Source organism: Rhododendron vialii, chromosome 5a (genome assembly GCF_030253575.1).
Source record: "Rhododendron vialii isolate Sample 1 chromosome 5a, ASM3025357v1".
In the NCBI taxonomy this organism is placed as follows: Eukaryota; Viridiplantae; Streptophyta; class Magnoliopsida; order Ericales; family Ericaceae; genus Rhododendron; species Rhododendron vialii.
Genome location: NC_080561.1, coordinates 35343268 through 35360874, shown reverse-complemented (window position 1 = coordinate 35360874; position 17607 = coordinate 35343268). Strand labels below are relative to the sequence as shown.

Genomic DNA, 17607 nt, shown 5'->3' with positions numbered 1-17607 from the left:
GTGATAGACGTTGAGATATCTGTGTAATGTTTGTTGCCGATACATCCTAGGTTCCTATGTGTGTGTGTAGACATACATAGGTGTCTTGAGGAGTAAAAAGTTAGAAACAGAAATAGAGTACCTTGAAAGGTGCAAATGAGTGAACATGTTTATAATAATGCTTAGAAGTGCCAAAACTGTGCCCCAAGATATGTTCTATGAATACTAAATCCCAGAGTAGTTGGTGGGAAAGGACACCCCCCATTTCACTCAAAATATTCATGGGCATGTTCCAAAAGATTTGTTGGGATGTCCTGAGCTGAAAACAGCGGTCTTGGGCCTTCCCTTCACATTTACTCCATTTTCTGGGCCGGTCAGATCGGGTTTTGATCGGTTCGCTCCAAAACCTGGATCCGTCTTGGACCAGAGGGCAAAGCTAGTTGCCCCCGAGCCCGATGGCATCTATGAATGGGAACATGGTCTGTGTTGCGCATTAACACACAGCATGGGTGTTGTGCGGTCTTTATCAAGGCCCAGGTCATATCTTCTTGTTATTTGATATGAACCCGTTCACTTTCTTTGTCTTGCGGATAAGATATTTCATTGATAAATTTCAAGTTGATTGGACATCAGTAACTATGTATGCAGAGCATATTATTAAGAAAATTTTCGAATCAAATAATTAGAACTAGCGTAGGCCCGATAAATGGCGCACAACATGCGTGTTTTTGTATTAATGCACAGCTAATGCTAGGTGTTGCGAGTCGGGTCGTGCCGGGTCAGAGTGATTGCCAAACCGATCCAACCCGGAAAGGGAATGGTGCAATCTCTCTCTGTTTTTCTTTTTCTTTCCTTTTGCATCAGGTTGGTCAAGTCAAGTCTTTTTCTTTGCTTTTGATCTGTCAAGTTAGTTAGGTCAATTGACCAAGCAAACTTCTAGAGCATTTTATGACCTGAAATAATAAGGAAATGAAAGTGTATGGCCAGAGGATTCAATCGAAGGTCCAACTCCCAAGCGGTCCAATTGTCATTCTTGTAAGCCAACTTATGGTTCGAAAAATTCTCAGATGGAAAAATAAGCCTTGTTGCAGATGCAGGGTTCTTGGTGCATAAAATGGAAGTGCAGGTTTAGTACTCATTCACTTCCGCTATAAAGTATTGTCATGTCACACCATACCAATATTTGTAGGGAACCCCATTGCATCTATGTTCAGTGGCGGAGCTATGAAATTTTTTTTTTGTTACGATGAGTTTTTTCAATATTAAATTCGGACGTAGAGTTTGAAAATTATGAAAATTCTACTAAGCAATAAAAATTGGGTGGGGCCGTGCCCCCTCCGGCCTACAATGGCTCCGCATGTAACGGGACTGAAGTTAAGGTCCTTCTACATATGAGTAGTATTAGCCTATTAGCATCTACATTGTAATAAGCAAATTGGTATGGATAAACAAACTTAATAACAATGCTAAAAAAACACCTCACATTGTAATGAGCAAAGTTACAAGTCTTTTAGCAAATAATCAAATTCCATCCATTCCATAACCAAACTTAACAATTTTTACCGATAACCAAAACTCAATAATCAAACCCAATAACCAAACTCAAAACTAAAAAACTAAAAAACACCCCACTTAGCCAACCCCTCTTTTTTTTGGTTCAACAATGTGTCTAGACAAGCTTGCGCGCATCTTAACTAATCCCCTCCCCAGTCCGATCCAAGGCAGGTCATCCACGCCGGGACTAGCGAATTCACAAGAAATTACTTTCTTGCGATCTAATTCCAAGAATCGAATTCTGATTAGTTGTGTGGAGAGCAAATCCATCAACCGATCGGACTCACCCTTGGAGTTGAACCAACCCCTCGTTGTGGTCACACACAGGTTCACCACGACTGTAAGCCAGTAAATTTTTTGAAAGGAAAGAGCATTTGGTTGGGTTGCCCATCGGGACAGCGACCATCCTGGGCCTGTTTTGTTTCAGCCCATTATTGTAGGTGTGTTGGGCCATCGAAGTTGGCCATCTTTGGGGCCTCCATTCCATTCAGAAATTGGATCACAAAACAAAGGGAAAACGACAGTTCAGGACGTAGTGTTGATAATTGATATCCACCAAGGATAAGTTAAGAATATTTGTTAATGTTGAAAATGTCTTTGACGGGTATTTATTATCAAAATAAGTTATTAGCTGTCATTTTCCCCAAAACGAACTCTCTGCATAACTAATAACCAATGTGGGAAAATAACGTCAAAAGTTTGCACCTAGGAAAAAACAAAGAAAATGATTTTCACACACTTCCCTTTTATTCATTGGCATTTCCTTTTCTGTCTTTTACTCATGTGAAATTACTAAATTACCGTTGCCTCTTGAATCAATTTTTTCGTATGAAGGTCAATTTGGTACTTTTATGTGAATATATATATATATATATATATATGTCCCATTCTTATGAGGACTACCTTATTTTAATAAAATGCGGACCTCCATTTCCCGATCAAATTTTGATGATCCGAGCCGCTCAATGTGTTCAGAACGTGATTTTTAGGGTACTCGCTAGAAATCAGCAAAAAAAAAAGACCGGGAAGGGCTTCATCCGAGCAGTTTTTGTTTGTTTTTTATCTAACGGTTCAAATAAAAATTGCTCAAATCAAGCCCTTTCCGGTCATTTTTTTTGCCAATTTCTCGCGAGTAACCTTAAAATCACGTTCTGATCACATTGAGCGGCTCAGATCATCGATATCAGATAGGGAAAGGCGAGAAATGAGAGATCCGCATATAAGGTCCTTACTTGAAGATTTCTGTATATATATATATATATATATATATATATATATATATATATATATATACATACATACACACACACACATATATAAAGGAGTACCAAGGGATAAAAGGGTAGTGTTCATTTCCAATTTTTTTAATAAAAATATATTGTAGAATTATTTATCGAAAAAAGTCAGACTTTATTTCAAAAAGCGGAACCCCAAATGCATTAATCTAAGCCATTTGATCTAATTATGGTATCTTTCAAACCATTTGATAGAAAATTCAAGCTCAATTAGGGCTTGTATAGAAGAAAGAACCATACTTTGATTGTGTTTTGCTTGATTTTTCTTTCCCTAACTAGGAAACAAAAAGCCTTAATGTAATAGGAGAGATTTGAAATTTTGCATCTTAAACCCAAACCCCCCCCCCCCCCCCCCCCCCCCCGCTTTTTTTTTCTTTTTTGAAAAATGCAAGTATAGGTGGTTGGTGTTATTAGGTATATCTACTTTTTTAATTATATATTAATTATGATTAACGTTGTTGAAGCATAAACTACATTTAATATTTTGACACAAGATAGTTAAGTCTAAACAAGTCCAATTGAAGAAGATATAAATATCTAAAAGTTTATCTTGTATGAAAATATCTTTATACCAGAGTTTTTCATAGAGTAGTATAAATAGGGATGAATTCTAGTCATTTTATACCAAGCCAAAATTTTTTTTGAGTTCAAGTGTAATTCAAATACTCTTCTTCTCCACTCTTGTCTTTACTTTTCTCCCTCTTCCAAAAATCTTGTTCAACTAAACAATAGAAACTCCTATTCTTTCAACAAACATATCTTAAGATATGCGATAACAATGTTTCAAATTAAATAATTAGAACTAGCGTAGGCGGTGTTGCTATTCGGGTCGTGCCGGGTTAGAGTGAGGGTGATTTACCGGTCGGTCAAAAACAAAAGGATCAAAACATCCAAGCCCAACCCAAAATGCACGCATAAGGATACGGACTAATAAGTTACCAAAAATACCCTCGAAATAAACCACGAGCGCCCGACCTCCTCATTCTCTCTCTCTCTATCTTTCCCTCCCTCTGTCATAGACTTCTACGCCACCTTCTAACGATCGATTCGCAGATCATCCTCGCGATTAAAGGTTTAGTTTCTGATGTAGGACAAAAATGGAGAATTTTTGTATTTTATTTTTATTGTTTTAGAATAAGATTTTGATTAGGAATATTTTCGTTTAGGTTAGAATTATTAACTTTCCGTATTCAGTTTGATTTTGATTTCTACCTTTATTAGGATTCTTGGTCTACAAGAATTAGGATTTTATTTTAATTAATTAGGAAATATCTTTTATTTAATGCCGCTTGTTTTGGCATGATTTATTATTTCTTTTACAGTAGGATTTCTAGGGTTAGGGTCTTATAAAAAGGGCTGTAACCTATTCAATTATTCAACTTTTATAACTTTTAAGCTTTTGATTAATAATATTCAGAGATTTTCTCTTTCTTTCTTGTGCGCAAGAATTGCTCGTTGCGACGAGTTGTTTATCTCGTTTGGACTAGTACGCTAACTAGTCTCTCGTGAATTCCGCCGCGTCAAGTGGTACAAACGAGTATTAGTCCAAACGAGATAAACAACTCGTCGCAACGAGCAATTCTTGCGCACAAGAAAAAAAGAGAAAATCTCTGAATATTATTAATCAAAAGCTTAAAAGTTATAAAAGTTGAATAATTGAATAGGTTACAGCCCTTTTTATAAGACCCTAACCCTAGAAATCCTACTGTAAAAGAAATAATAAATCATGCCAAAACAAGCGGCATTAAATAAAAGATATTTCCTAATTAATTAAAATAAAATCCTAATTCTTGTAGACCAAGAATCCTAATAAAGGTAGAAATCAAAATCAAACTGAATACGGAAAGTTAATAATTCTAACCTAAACGAAAATATTCCTAATCAAAATCTTATTCTAAAACAATAAAAATAAAATACAAAAATTCTCCATTTTTGTCCTACATCAGTCTCCTTTTCTTCAAAAGAACTCGACCTCGAGTTCTCATTAGAAACTTGCCACCTTCCATTCCAAAGAAATAGATATTTGGAATACTTCAACCTCTTGTTCGTCTTCCAAAAATCATTTAAAGAAAAGTATTTATGCAATGATCTTTTCTCTTCGTACTTCAACTTGTTAACAAGATATATTAGAAGAATGTTCGGAACCCAATCAAATTGTTGCACACCAAGAAAATCGACAAAATTAGCATCATTAATTCTGCTTTGCCCGCAATCATGTTTTGAATCCTTTCCATGAATGTATTCTTCGACATGATCGTTGGCTGAATCTTTTGAATCTACTTTTTCCCTCAGAATCTCATTCTCCTTCGGACTCATTCGATAATGTGGTAGGTTGGGCAGACTTGCCCCAGGCACCAAATCTATCGCATGCTGAATATCTCTCATTGGAGGGAACTCATTAGGCACATCTTCAGTAACAAGCTCCTCAAATTCCTCCAATAATGGCTGTATCTTTTTAGGTATAGGAACTATCAGAATCTTTGCTTTGTCCCTTTCCTCCACAACCAGAGACTTTACCACCATAGCATAAACCTGTTCCGACTCCTTGAAATCTGTCACAAATTCAGCTTCGGAACTAGCAATTGTTAGAAACGAAGACCCTTCTGTTTTAGGTGGTTTGACAGGCTCCTTATGACTGGAAGGAGCCATAACAACCTTACGTGACTCCCAATTAAAACTATAAGTATTATCACGACCCTTATAAACAATATCAACATCAAACTGCCAGGGTCTACCTAATAGTACATGGCTAGCATCCATCTCAATTACATCACAGATAACTTCAGATCTATAAATTTTCCCAATTGAAAGAGGAAGTTTACAAATTTCAGTTACCTTCACCGTAGGGCCTTTCTTTATCCAACCGATGCTGTATGGAGAGGGATGAGGTTCGGTTGGCAACTTCAGATGGTCCACCAGTCTTTTTGCCACAAAATTCTCACAACTCCCACTGTCCACGATCAAGTCACATACTTTCTGATTGATGGAACAGTTTGATCGAAAGATGTTGTGACGCTGATTGGAATCTTCTGCTCTCGGCGCGAATAACACCCGTTGCACCACACAATTCACTCGTTCCCCATCCTCCTCTGCATAATCTACATCATAAGAATTTTCTTCTGGCCAATCCTCTTCAGGCCCATCTTCTTCGCCACCCCCTTCTACTAGGCCCACCTTCCGATCTGGACACTCATTGGAGCGGTGTCCAGGCTTGCTACACCGAAAACACTTATCTCCAAAGGGTTTGGCATATGGATTAGGGGCTTTAGTCACGTTCCTGTTATTGGAGCTACCTGCCTGATTAGCTCCTCCAAATTTAGAACCACCACCAACTGTAACTTTAGGTTGAAAAGGAGGCATTGTTGGCTGTTTCTCTTTCCCCTTATCAGCAGCAGGAACAAACGACTCTCGACGGTACCCTGAATTGGCTGGTTTACGCTCCATCTGTTCGGCCTTAATTGCTAAGTTAAGGGCGTCATCAACTTCCCAAACAGGCTGCAATCCTATCTTTTCCTGAATTGAGGGCTTCAACCCGTTCATGTACCTCGCTACTTGCTGACCTTCAGTCTCACTCAGATTATTACGTTCTGAGAGTCGATTGAATTCAGTCGTGTAATCAAAAACAGACCTAGATCCCTGCGAACAGTTCTGGTATGACCGGAACAGATGTTGGTCATAGTCAGACGGCAAAAACCTCTCCATCATAAGCTGTTTCATTCTGCGCCATGTTGTCACAGACTCTTTTCCTTGCCTCCGTCGTCTCGCCTGCAATTGGTCCCACCAAACTGCAGCGCCGCTCTTTAGTTTATAAGCGACCATCTTTACTTGCTTCGACTCAGGAACTTCCATCATATTAAGGAACCTCTCAACCTCTGAAACCCAGTCAAGAAACTCTTCCATCTGTAAATTACCGTTGAACGTGGGAAGGTCCACTTTCATGCGGTAATCATCGAACCGATGTTGTTGTCGCCCAACGGGACGGTCTTCTTGTTCTTCATTATCCTCAGGTTCGAATTCTTCACTCTCAGCATCATGTATTACCATCTGACGACGACCGGCTGCGCCTCGGGCAAATCCTCCGGCACGATTCCGATCTTGGTTACGAGGTTGGCGATGGGCAAATCCCAACGCGCGATCCTCCTCAACCCTCCCTGGCCTTTGGCGGATTTGTAGAGTCATCTCCTGCAGCATCTCACGGATCTCAGTGAACTGAGTGCGGGTATCCTGACGGATCTCCGTCAACTGTGCTTGTTGATCCTCCACCATCCTCCTTAGGTCAGTAAGCCCACGACCAACGTCAATGGGTGTGTCTTCTTCTGTGTTTAGTGCCATCGAACCAGGCAAAGCCTTGCTTTGATACCACTTGACGCGGCGGAATTCACGAGAGACTAGTTAGCGTACTAGTCCAAACGAGATAAACAACTCGTCGCAACGAGCAATTCTTGCGCACAAGAAAGAAAGAGAAAATCTCTGAATATTATTAATCAAAAGCTTAAAAGTTATAAAAGTTGAATAATTGAATAGGTTACAGCCCTTTTTATAAGACCCTAACCCTAGAAATCCTACTGTAAAAGAAATAATAAATCATGCCAAAACAAGCGGCATTAAATAAAAGATATTTCCTAATTAATTAAAATAAAATCCTAATTCTTGTAGACCAAGAATCCTAATAAAGGTAGAAATCAAAATCAAACTGAATACGGAAAGTTAATAATTCTAACCTAAACGAAAATATTCCTAATCAAAATCTTATTCTAAAACAATAAAAATAAAATACAAAAATTCTCCATTTTTGTCCTACATCAGTTTCTTGATATAATCGAAGATTCAGTTTGCAGATAATCAAAGATTCAGTTTTCATCGCTCGAATCACGGATTTTGACAGTTTTGAAGCAAACAATCGACCGAGAAGATGAGGAAAAAAAGTAAAAAACCTGAATCCCTCTAATTTATTCATTACTCACAGTGCATTGAGCAAAGCAATCGACAACGGAACCATAAATCGTCTTAAAATTATGATCCTAAATCGCGAACCCTAAATAACGTTAGAAATTCACCTAATCAGTTCATTATTTATGTTGTGTACCTTATATGTATGTGAAATTATTTATCTGTAAATCCAGAGTTATATGTATGTAAAATTGTTTATCTGTAAATCCAGAGTTATATGGCGGCTTGTTCATATGTGAATAAAAATAGAACAATTTTTTGTAGGGTAATTGTCCAGTGCTAAGAAAAGAAATGAGTACTGGACAATGAGCACTGAACATTATTGAACTGATGTGTAACACATATTCATAGCTCATATTTAATCACTTCATTATTTATTTATGTTGTGTACCTTATAATGGTAGATACCTAGCATGCACGCAATCAACATCATCATCAACAAACCGAAGAAAATATGGTAGTCCTTATTTAAAACATTCACCATATGGAACAAATCTGCAGGCTGCAACAAAATATATCCCAACAATTAAACTTAGAAAACCACATCTTGAGCTTTTGAAGGAAACACCATTTTGGTTGCTACCACATGTATTGAAGGAAAACTCCTTGAAAGTAGAAGAATGCAAAAAAGTAGATATTTCTTTGGAAATGATATTGAGGCAATATAAAAGAAACGGGCGATTCCTCATCGGTTCAAAATTGGTTGAGCTTCGAGTATCAGATATCCTATTGATATTTGGGATAATTTGTGGCAACAGAAAGGTTTTCTGGATGATGGAAGTGGTGGTTTTTTTTTTGCAAGCAAATGTAGAAATTTCCTTCTTTTGAACACATATTGTGTGACTTGCGACAAACTCGTAGACCTGTTATATGTGAAATTATTTATCTGTGAATCCAGAGTTGTATGGCTGCCAAATTGTTATATGTGAAATTGTTTATCTGTGAATCCAGAGTTGTATGGCTGCGAAATTGTTTATGTGAAATTGTTAGATGATTTAGCTCTGATTAGAAATTGCAAACAATTTAAGTTCTCTTTTCACTTCTTTTCCTTTTCCTCTTCTCTTATTTTTTAGAGTTATCATGCTTCTGATAGGCCATTTCATGACATCGGAAATTGTTCCATGTTCACAATATATAATTATTTTGGAGTTTCATGAGCGGTATTTCAGTTTCACAAAACAAATTTTTGTGAAGCATATTATAAATTCAGCTTATATTTTGGTATTCGAAAAGGTAACTCGAGCGTTCACAAAAAAGAAGGTAAAATCCCTCTTCAGAAGCAAAGAATGCAACATGCCTTCCATTTAACCACAAAAGTGCCAAGTGTCTGAATCATTGGTTACAAAAAGGCAAGCTATAAAAAAATAAGAATACATATGAGTTTTGTGGGGTCCACATTGGGTCCCACAAAGATGATTCAAACCATCCATTATTTTTTAAATATTTTTTTATGGAACCTCGTAAAAAATTAGTTCAACCCGTTATCGGTAATGATTTTTTTTTTTTTTTAATTTGTGGAAGCGAAACTACTTAACTGCTCAATTTCGCGCCTATGATGTGGTTGAAAAAAGTGTTGTGATGTTGCATTATAGATATTGTTCCGTGCGTGTATAAATATGTGTGTGTGCGCGTACACGCTTGTGTCGTCTTCTCGGTCTGTAGCATTAATGTGTGACAAGGAAGACGTGACAAGGAGGACGTTTCGTCTTCGTCTGTCTCTAGATGAACAAAAAAGAGGCCCCTCCCTCCCTCTCCATTCTAAGTAACCAAACATGACCCCATTCAGTTACCAGCTACCTCAAACCTTGACAACAAACAAGTACACTACTTGAACAAACAGCTCCATGGACCATAGCATGTCTGCTACATAATTCATTCAATGGCCCCACCTCATGTTTCGAATTAACCACACTGGTCGTTTTCTCAATTAATTTGATTTTGCTCTTGTATAAGCTGGCCTGAACGCTTGAGTTATAAAATAAAAAAAAACTTGATATGGCTCTGAATCAAAACAAGATTTGGGTGATGAAGATCACTAAGGCACCAAATAGATTCATAGAAATTTCAAGACATAGGAGGATGTTCAATTGTATATCTCGATAGAACAGAAACAAAGAGCAAGATTGCAAAGGATACCAAAGATTTGGCATTCCGCGAGCGAAGATCAGCAGAGGAGCCTCGCTTGTGCTACGAGAAAAAAAGAACACCACCATATGCAATTCCCAGTGAAAGTCTTCTTTTGGTAGTAAAATCATGTTATGTCTTTGAAAGAAACAAGTTTTTTTTAAAGATCTACTGATCTTGGTGAATGGTGAGTGCTTTGAAGCATGAAGACTTGGATAAGTTACTATTAAAAGGGCGCATCTAGTACGTACGTACAACATGAGAAAGGAAACCAAAGTTCCAATTGAAGGGCAAAAGTGGAATTTGACATCATGAGGTCATTTGCTGCAAGTAATTTACAAAAAAGAACCCTTCACATCAAAAATATCATCAATATTCTTTCTTCTTATGTTAGCCTCTTTGTCAATGCCAAATCTACGACGCTTTCTCTATGAAGCGAATCCGTTACACCTGGAGATATCATACGATTGAGAGTAGTCGAGCTGCTCCATCTCCCAGCTTGATTTCGAAGCAACTCTTTCATGGCATGGAACATACTCCTGTTGTTCCAAAAAATCAGCCATCAGATATATGATGAATAATTTGTATACACTAACATCTTAATTATTTAAAGATGCAATTATACGGAGAAAAATCAGTCTGTAGCAAGAAAGACACAAGGCACTCGATAAAAAAGAGACGTGAGGATAAGGGGGACAGGACGGAGATAAACTTCCTATCTATGCATTTAGTGTCAACTTACAAATGCATTGCTTTAGAAATGTAGTAACTCCATTGGTAGCATATGAACTTGTGTATTTAGATGCAAGGAAGATTCTGTCCATTATGTGATTCTAAATGTCCATTGACATACAAACAAGGAATCACACTGAGTTGCACGTTAACCGAAAGGAAACGAATGGCAATATTTGCAAGACGCATGAATGAAGGGCAAACTTTTGCAGCATTATGCAAAAATGATCATTGATGTAACTGTCTAAAGATCAGGAATATAAGGTTAACGTAATGCTAAGTGGATTTAAGAATCTAACCGCAGGAAATAACGTGTGGGGATAAAAAGTTTCTCAGATTACTATTACAGTACTATGTATTACCTCCAGTTTCTTCACAAGTTCCCTTGCTGTTGTGCCAGATACAATGATGTGGCGTGCACTTGGACTTATGAAACCTTCTTCCACAGCTTTGTCAATAAAAGACAGAAGGGAATTGTAATAACCATCAACATTCAGCAAACCCACCTGCAAAAGTGAAAACATAATGAGCATTGAGAAATAACAAGCACAAAATCTGGTTAGCACAGCAGAGAAAGGACCGATAAGAGCGAAGGTCACCGATAATGGAACAGAATCTCAAAATTTGCAAACAAAAGTATTACCGGTTTATCATGTATGCCAAGTTGAGCCCAAGTAATTACTTCGAGTAGCTCTTCAAGAGTCCCATAACCACCTGCATGCGATTCAAATGTGAGTTTTCTTAAGCCGAGGATTTGCAATAGTCAAGTACATTGCATTCGTTATTTGGGTCTCTTTCTGCTCCCACCATACTATAGAAACTTGAGAAATGGTCTTGCGGCTTCCACATTATCAGATAACTCAAGAATATGCTGAACATATGATCAACCTATTGATGGGATAAATGTTCTAAAGTTGATTAAACTACAATTGCAGGATTTACCACATCAGAGACCCCCCACATCAAGAGTTTTGGTTGAGCAGATGTAACCAAGGACAAATACAGTAAAATTGGAAAATGCCATTCAGCTTCATACAAAATATCAAAGAAAAAGTGAAAAAGAAAGTGACGCAGATGACACTAAGAAGAACTGCAGAAGAGGACCAAAATCAAAATGGAATGTAGGGACATCTAATAGGCCAAAACTATCGGTGATTTGACATAAGGTTAAATGTATCGAACAAACACAATCACCTATTAATGCGAAAAGGTTTTTAACAATGATTTTATTGTCTGTTCGTTTATTTGATGGTTAGGGCAGAATTATCTTTACGACCTTATGATAACCATGGTCTCAACTCATGGCATTTAACAAGAAGGTTAGAAAGACAAGTTGGTCTCAGCTTTCTCATTTTCCAATATTCTTTATTTGTTTGTGCAATGAAATTACTGGTTTGCCCCCTTTAGTCCTCCCCTCAACTTTACAAATGTTTGAATCCACCAACATGACCAATTTCAAAAAATATAAATAAATAATTGCAACAACATGTGACTTAACAAATGGTTGAACTCTGCTGGGTATAACTGTACTTGACAAAAACTCTCATCAAAATGTGACTTTATTTCCTTTTGCCATATTTTCCCTCAAGGGAAGCTGTTTTTATTAGCAGAGGCTACTACTACTAACACATTAAGGGAAAAAATTCAGATAAATGAGTAAAACAAACAGAAGTAGATTATTCAGGTCACAAGCTCTAATTTTCAGTGTAAGATGGTGATGGGTCAATAAAGTAGCGTTTGAAAGGTTGACTTCTAATGATGGTACATTGGGCTTTGTGAGGAATGCTGGAATGGTTTCAAATGGTTGTGATCATTTATAGCCTTCACACAGTTGCTTTCACAGGATTGCCAATACCATCTATAGCATGGTGTTGTCCTGATACAGTTCATATTTTTCTGTCAGTGCTTAGGAAGTATTATTTTGCTGAAAATACTAAACTTCTTCTTGGACACATTCTGAAGAGAAATCCGGGACTGCAGAGATGAATAACTATATTCTGTATAATTTGTGAAACAAATGAAAACAATATCTTACCCCTTACAAAATGATAATCAACTTCTTCTTTGTTAGTATTCTCCTTTTAAGCTATTGTTTATATCAAGATTACCCAGAAGATTTCCACAATGCAAAAGTGTTTTTTGAGTCTCAAAAGAAATGAAGAACACATGCATTTTCTCTTCTTTCAAACCATTTAGCATACAAGTAGACTGCACTGCAGTTACTCAAGGAACAAATTAGGTTACTCAAAACAGAACTGATTACAATCAAAACATCAATTCTCATTGCAGTCATTACAACTCTAGATCAGGCATGGAAATTACACACTTTTTAGCTACTCCAAAAAGAACAAAAAACAAGAGAGAAAATGATCAAATTATTTCATGCTAGAATTAGAAAAATAAAAGCACCTCAGGTGCTTTAGCCTCGGTTGATTTGCATCAGGATTTTAGTGGCCAAAATTGTGAAAGAACTTTTGCAGGGTTTTATTACACAAACCTGGCAATGCAATAAAAGCATCTGAGTGCTTAGCCATCTCTGCTTTCCTTTGATGCATGTCTGCAACTGCCTTCACTTCTCCTACTGTTTCACCAGTTAACTGCAAAAATGGGTACCAAGACCCACAAGGCAAAAAATGTTAAAAAGCTGAAATTTTTAGGGAGAGAGAGAGAGAGAGAGAGGGGAAACTAGCATTGATTGTTGTGCACTTGTGCAGCGAAGCAATGATGAGGGTTACAGGGATGGTGCACTTGGTCCAAAAACCTTCAGTCAGCCCTTTCCATGAGCCAATAGTTCATGGCTTTACTAGATGATGTGTGTGTGGTATTTGTAATATGTACAAATGTACATGTAATTTGAATCTTGGAAAAATAAGCTGAATTGAACAAATAAAGATGTGAAAGGTAAGCTAAAAACCAGAAGAAAAATGCCGGGGAGAGAAGTAGTCGAGGTTTGCGTAAGTTGGTCCGAAAACCCTTGATTGTCGAAAAAAAAAATGTCTGCCAAAAGAGAGCTAATAATAAGACTATGAACAGCAAAAATGAAAAAAATGACTAATCCAAATTGTTGCTGGAAGGACCAAGAAAGAAACAAATCCTAAGAGCCACAAATTGGAAGGGAAAAAGAACAAAAGGACAACAGAATAAAGCAACAAATGAAATTAAACAAAACACCAGCAAGACACTTGGAGGTAAATACAGAAGGAACAGAAAGAAAGTAGGCAAGGAAATTGCAAAACAAATGAACCCCCCCTCCATTGCACCAGGTGTTAGCCTAGTTGATAAGTGATTACTCCAAAGCAGTTTGGGCTCTAGAGGTCAAAGGTTTGAGGCATGCGAACAATGCATACTCTTGCCCTTTGTCCTCCTACAAGTTAGGTGGAAACCAATGAGTGATTAGTCCCTCACGAGACGTGTCGCATGTTTGGAGTCCTCATGATCACGGTTGCCCCCTCCCCAACTTTTTTTGATTTGCAAAAAGAAAAAAGAACCCCTCCATGTGAAAAGAACAACCCAGAAAAATAGTAATAAAGAAATAAATTCAGAAATGGAATTATTTACAAGTAACAGTATTTTTTGGGGGGTTATCATTCAGATGTTAAATTAAACAAGTAAAGGTTCAAGACTTTTTGAGGTGTGTGGCAGCCCAGCAGACATACCTCTCGAGGCATGAGAGTCTTGGGAATCACCCTGCAGAGAGACAATAACATGACAAAAATTAGTTGTTAACACAGCACAACACAGATACGACTATTGAATGCGTAACCAACTAATTTATCCTATTAATGCTGATTAATGTTTTTTTTAATTGCTTGTTTGAAACTTTCGAGGTCAAAATTGAAGGATGAGAAGGTAAGTAAAGCTCACCCAATGACGTGCCGACCACCATCATGAACAGCTTGTGAAACCAAACCCATGAGGCCTATGCTACCCCCTCCATAGACTAGATCAATGTTCCTTGAGACCTTCAAAAAACCAAATGTCAAATTAGAGCTCAAAGTGTATGTAACAGCTAAAGATCAATGATTCTAACTTTGTGATGCGAACCGTTTATTTCAAAATACGTGGTAGCATAGTATGAAGGTTTTTCGAAAACTTTGACGGGTAAGGTCACGTACGCCCTGTTGGATCTATATGCGATAAACCCTTTGCAAGAAAATAGAGCTTTTTTTAGGGTGATTGGGCTCAAAATGTATATGTGCACATTTAACCCTCAACTCATGCTTTGCAGAAATGAAGAAAGAAAGGTAAATTTGGATTCCTCAATAGTCCCACAAATAGGAGTTTTGGTTGTACATACTCTTTTCCATATAAGGGGAAGGATGAGATACCGAGAGAGAGAGAGAGAGAGAGAGAGAGAGAGAGAGAGAGAGAGAGAGAGTTTTTTGTATACAAAACATCCCCCAACATGATAGGCCTTGCTTGAAAAGCTTCCAAAACAGGACAAGTAGCCACTTATAAACAAAACTATCCCATTTGAACAAATCAAAGGAAAAACCTTACAATGAAATGAAAAACCTATGAACCAACTTGCAAACAGCTTTACCACATGATTTCCAACAAAACCCACCTCAAATCCAATAGAAACCATGGTTAGAAATGCATTTTTCGCAGAACCCAGATGACAAAACAAACATGTGTCCACAACCCTCGTCAAAAATCCCCCGACACCACCATGTGTTTGAAGAAAACACTGTAAATAGACAAAACCCAAATGAAAAAGAGACATTTTTTCAAAAACCCATGTGAAATAGAGGTTAAATTTGTAGGAAAACAGAGCCCATTAATGCGAAGAAAAGCTATACCAATTCTTTTCCGAGCTCAATAGCAGCATCCTGGTAGCTACTCTTTTTCCCCTGGCTACTCCCACAGAACACACAGATAGTCTTGAACTTCGACAGCCTCATTTCACCCTCTCTCTCCATCTCTCTCTCTCTCTCTCTCTCTCTCTCTCTCTCTCTCTCTCTGTGCGTATGTATTTGTCTCTACCCAAAACACGTTTTTGCTGGGTTACAAATTACAGAGGGTGGGTTGAGACAAAGGGAAGACTGAGGTCTCCTATTTATGTATAAATCTTTGCTAAATATACGACCTACTACGTATTTGTATTCCGGATACGGATCGTCGATAGTACAGTACTTATTATACCACTGGCTACAGAGCAATTTTTGGAGTCTTTTTTTTCTTGGCCACTCCTCACTCATCAGTCCTCACCACTGATCGGTGTATATATAGACGTTATGGCACGTGAGCACCTTGGCACGCTTGTTTCCTTACCGGGTAATGGCACGTGACTACCGCGAAAAACAAGCACCAAAACAATTTTTTTTTCCCTTCTGTATTTGAGGGGATTTTGGTTTTCTTTTTTTTGAGGTTTTGACATAGTACTGCGGAGTAATTGGTAAGTGGAAAAAGGTGTAGGAAAACATTTCTGAAACAATAAGTCTAGGTATACTACTTTCAACTACTACATCATTCACTATATTTTTTATAGGGTTCACTTCGGATCCCAAAAAAATACAGAAAAATATTCATAAATTTTAAAATAATAATTATTGGGCCTTGTAAAAAATCAACTACAACAAATATTGATAAGTATTATTTCTTGATTCGTAGGGGCGAAACTGTACAATTGAGCAGTTTCGCCCCTACAAATCAAGAAATAATACTTACCGATATCCGTTGGAGCTGAATTTTTACAAGGCCCCATAAAATATTATTCTAAATTTATGGATATTTTTCTGTATTTTTTTTGGGACCCGAAATGAACCCTACAAAAGATGCAGTGGATGAATGGTAATGTTTGTAGCATCTCTTTTTGTGAAAAGGGATTTCCATCCTCTCTTTTTTATAACTATACTCCCTTTTTTAGATTTTAGTGTTGAAATGTATGTATTTTTTTTTGCTATAAGACAAAAAAGAGAGTGTGGATATCAAAAAATTGAATATAGAAATCAATTCCCTTGTGAAAATAAGTAATTTTCTTTTGATAATCAGGTAGGTTAAGAATCTGAAGATGTAGTACTCAATAGTGAGCACTTGTGATGAGTACCTAATATTATAGATATTTGGTGCGACTAGTCATATTTTATGTTGTTTTAACTTGTGTTTATTTAGTTTTTATAGCAATATTACACATAAGATGTGTTTTTAGTGTTTTCATATAAACAGTGTGAAACCAAGTACTCAAGGCCATGTGTCACCCCGTTGTGGTGCCCGAAAAGTTATGAAGAGATGGTTTGGAGGTTACTCGAGTCGCCCAAGGGTCAAGGGAAGTGAGGGAGATGCAATGATTTTACCAAAGCAATACGTCTTCCGACCAACTGAGGGTAGAATTGTCATAACTTTTGATGTACAAAATATTTCTGATCCAAACCACTTGGGTTAGAAAGTAAACTCAACAAGCTTTTCAACGGTTCAAAGAACACCCAAATCTGAGTTCGGAAGTGTTCGGAGCGAGCCCGTGAAGTTGCCCAAAAAATTTGCCTAGCGGGTACCGGTACTGGCAGTCCAGAAGTTGTCCAAAGCGTCCAAAATCACCAATACCGGTACTGAGGAATTGCCAATACCGGTACCACCTGGAAAAATCTGCAGATTTTTATTAACTTTTTCACCCTTTCATTTATGGAAAGTTTCCACTTGTGGAATGTTTTTGAGATATTTTAGAGACTTTTTGGTCTTTTATAAGGGATATTTTGCAAGTCCTATAAATAGGCTTGTATGTCATTTATGGAAGGAATGACCATTAGTAACTTTAGGCCTAAGCTTCTAGTTTTTGCTCTAAGCTTTCCATAATTGTTCTTCAAGCTTTTCAAGTCAGTTTCTTCAAAAACTCAAGTAAGTTTAAGTGTTTTGATAATTTCTCATGTATTAATGTTGTAGCTACTTGTTGGATCTTCTATAAAATTAAGTTTATTTTTGTTTCCTTCGGTTAAATCTTATGTCTCAATTTCTTACCATGCTTAGTTCTTGTGCT

General features: G+C 37.3%; 1 protein-coding gene across 1 annotated transcript; it reads right to left on the bottom strand.

The window, feature by feature from the left end:
• Positions 1-10097: 10097 nt before the first annotated feature.
• Positions 10098-15846, bottom strand: LOC131326783 (cytokinin riboside 5'-monophosphate phosphoribohydrolase LOG3). Its single transcript, XM_058359662.1, has 8 exons — positions 15599-15846; positions 15437-15568; positions 14499-14596; positions 14291-14321; positions 13132-13231; positions 11278-11348; positions 10997-11140; positions 10098-10441 (listed from the first exon to the last, which is right to left on the bottom strand). The coding sequence occupies exons 2-8, from the start codon at positions 15554-15556 to the stop codon at positions 10331-10333; spliced, it is 675 nt and encodes a 224-aa protein (XP_058215645.1). The 5' UTR covers positions 15557-15568; positions 15599-15846; the 3' UTR covers positions 10098-10330.
• Between the last annotated feature and the right edge of the window lie 1761 nt (positions 15847-17607).

Excerpts from the sequence above, each read along its gene's own strand:
- LOC131326783 (XM_058359662.1), bottom strand. The coding sequence starts at position 15,556 with ATGGAGAGAGAGGGTGAAATGAGGCTGTCGAAGTTCAAGACTATCTGT. Across the intron at positions 13,232-14,290 it reads AGACTCTCATGCCTCGAGAG|TTAACTGGTGAAACAGTAGG; the intron begins GTATGTCTGCTG and ends CCATTTTTGCAG. Across the intron at positions 11,349-13,131 it reads TGCTTTTATTGCATTGCCAG|GTGGTTATGGGACTCTTGAA; the intron begins GTTTGTGTAATA and ends AATCGCATGCAG.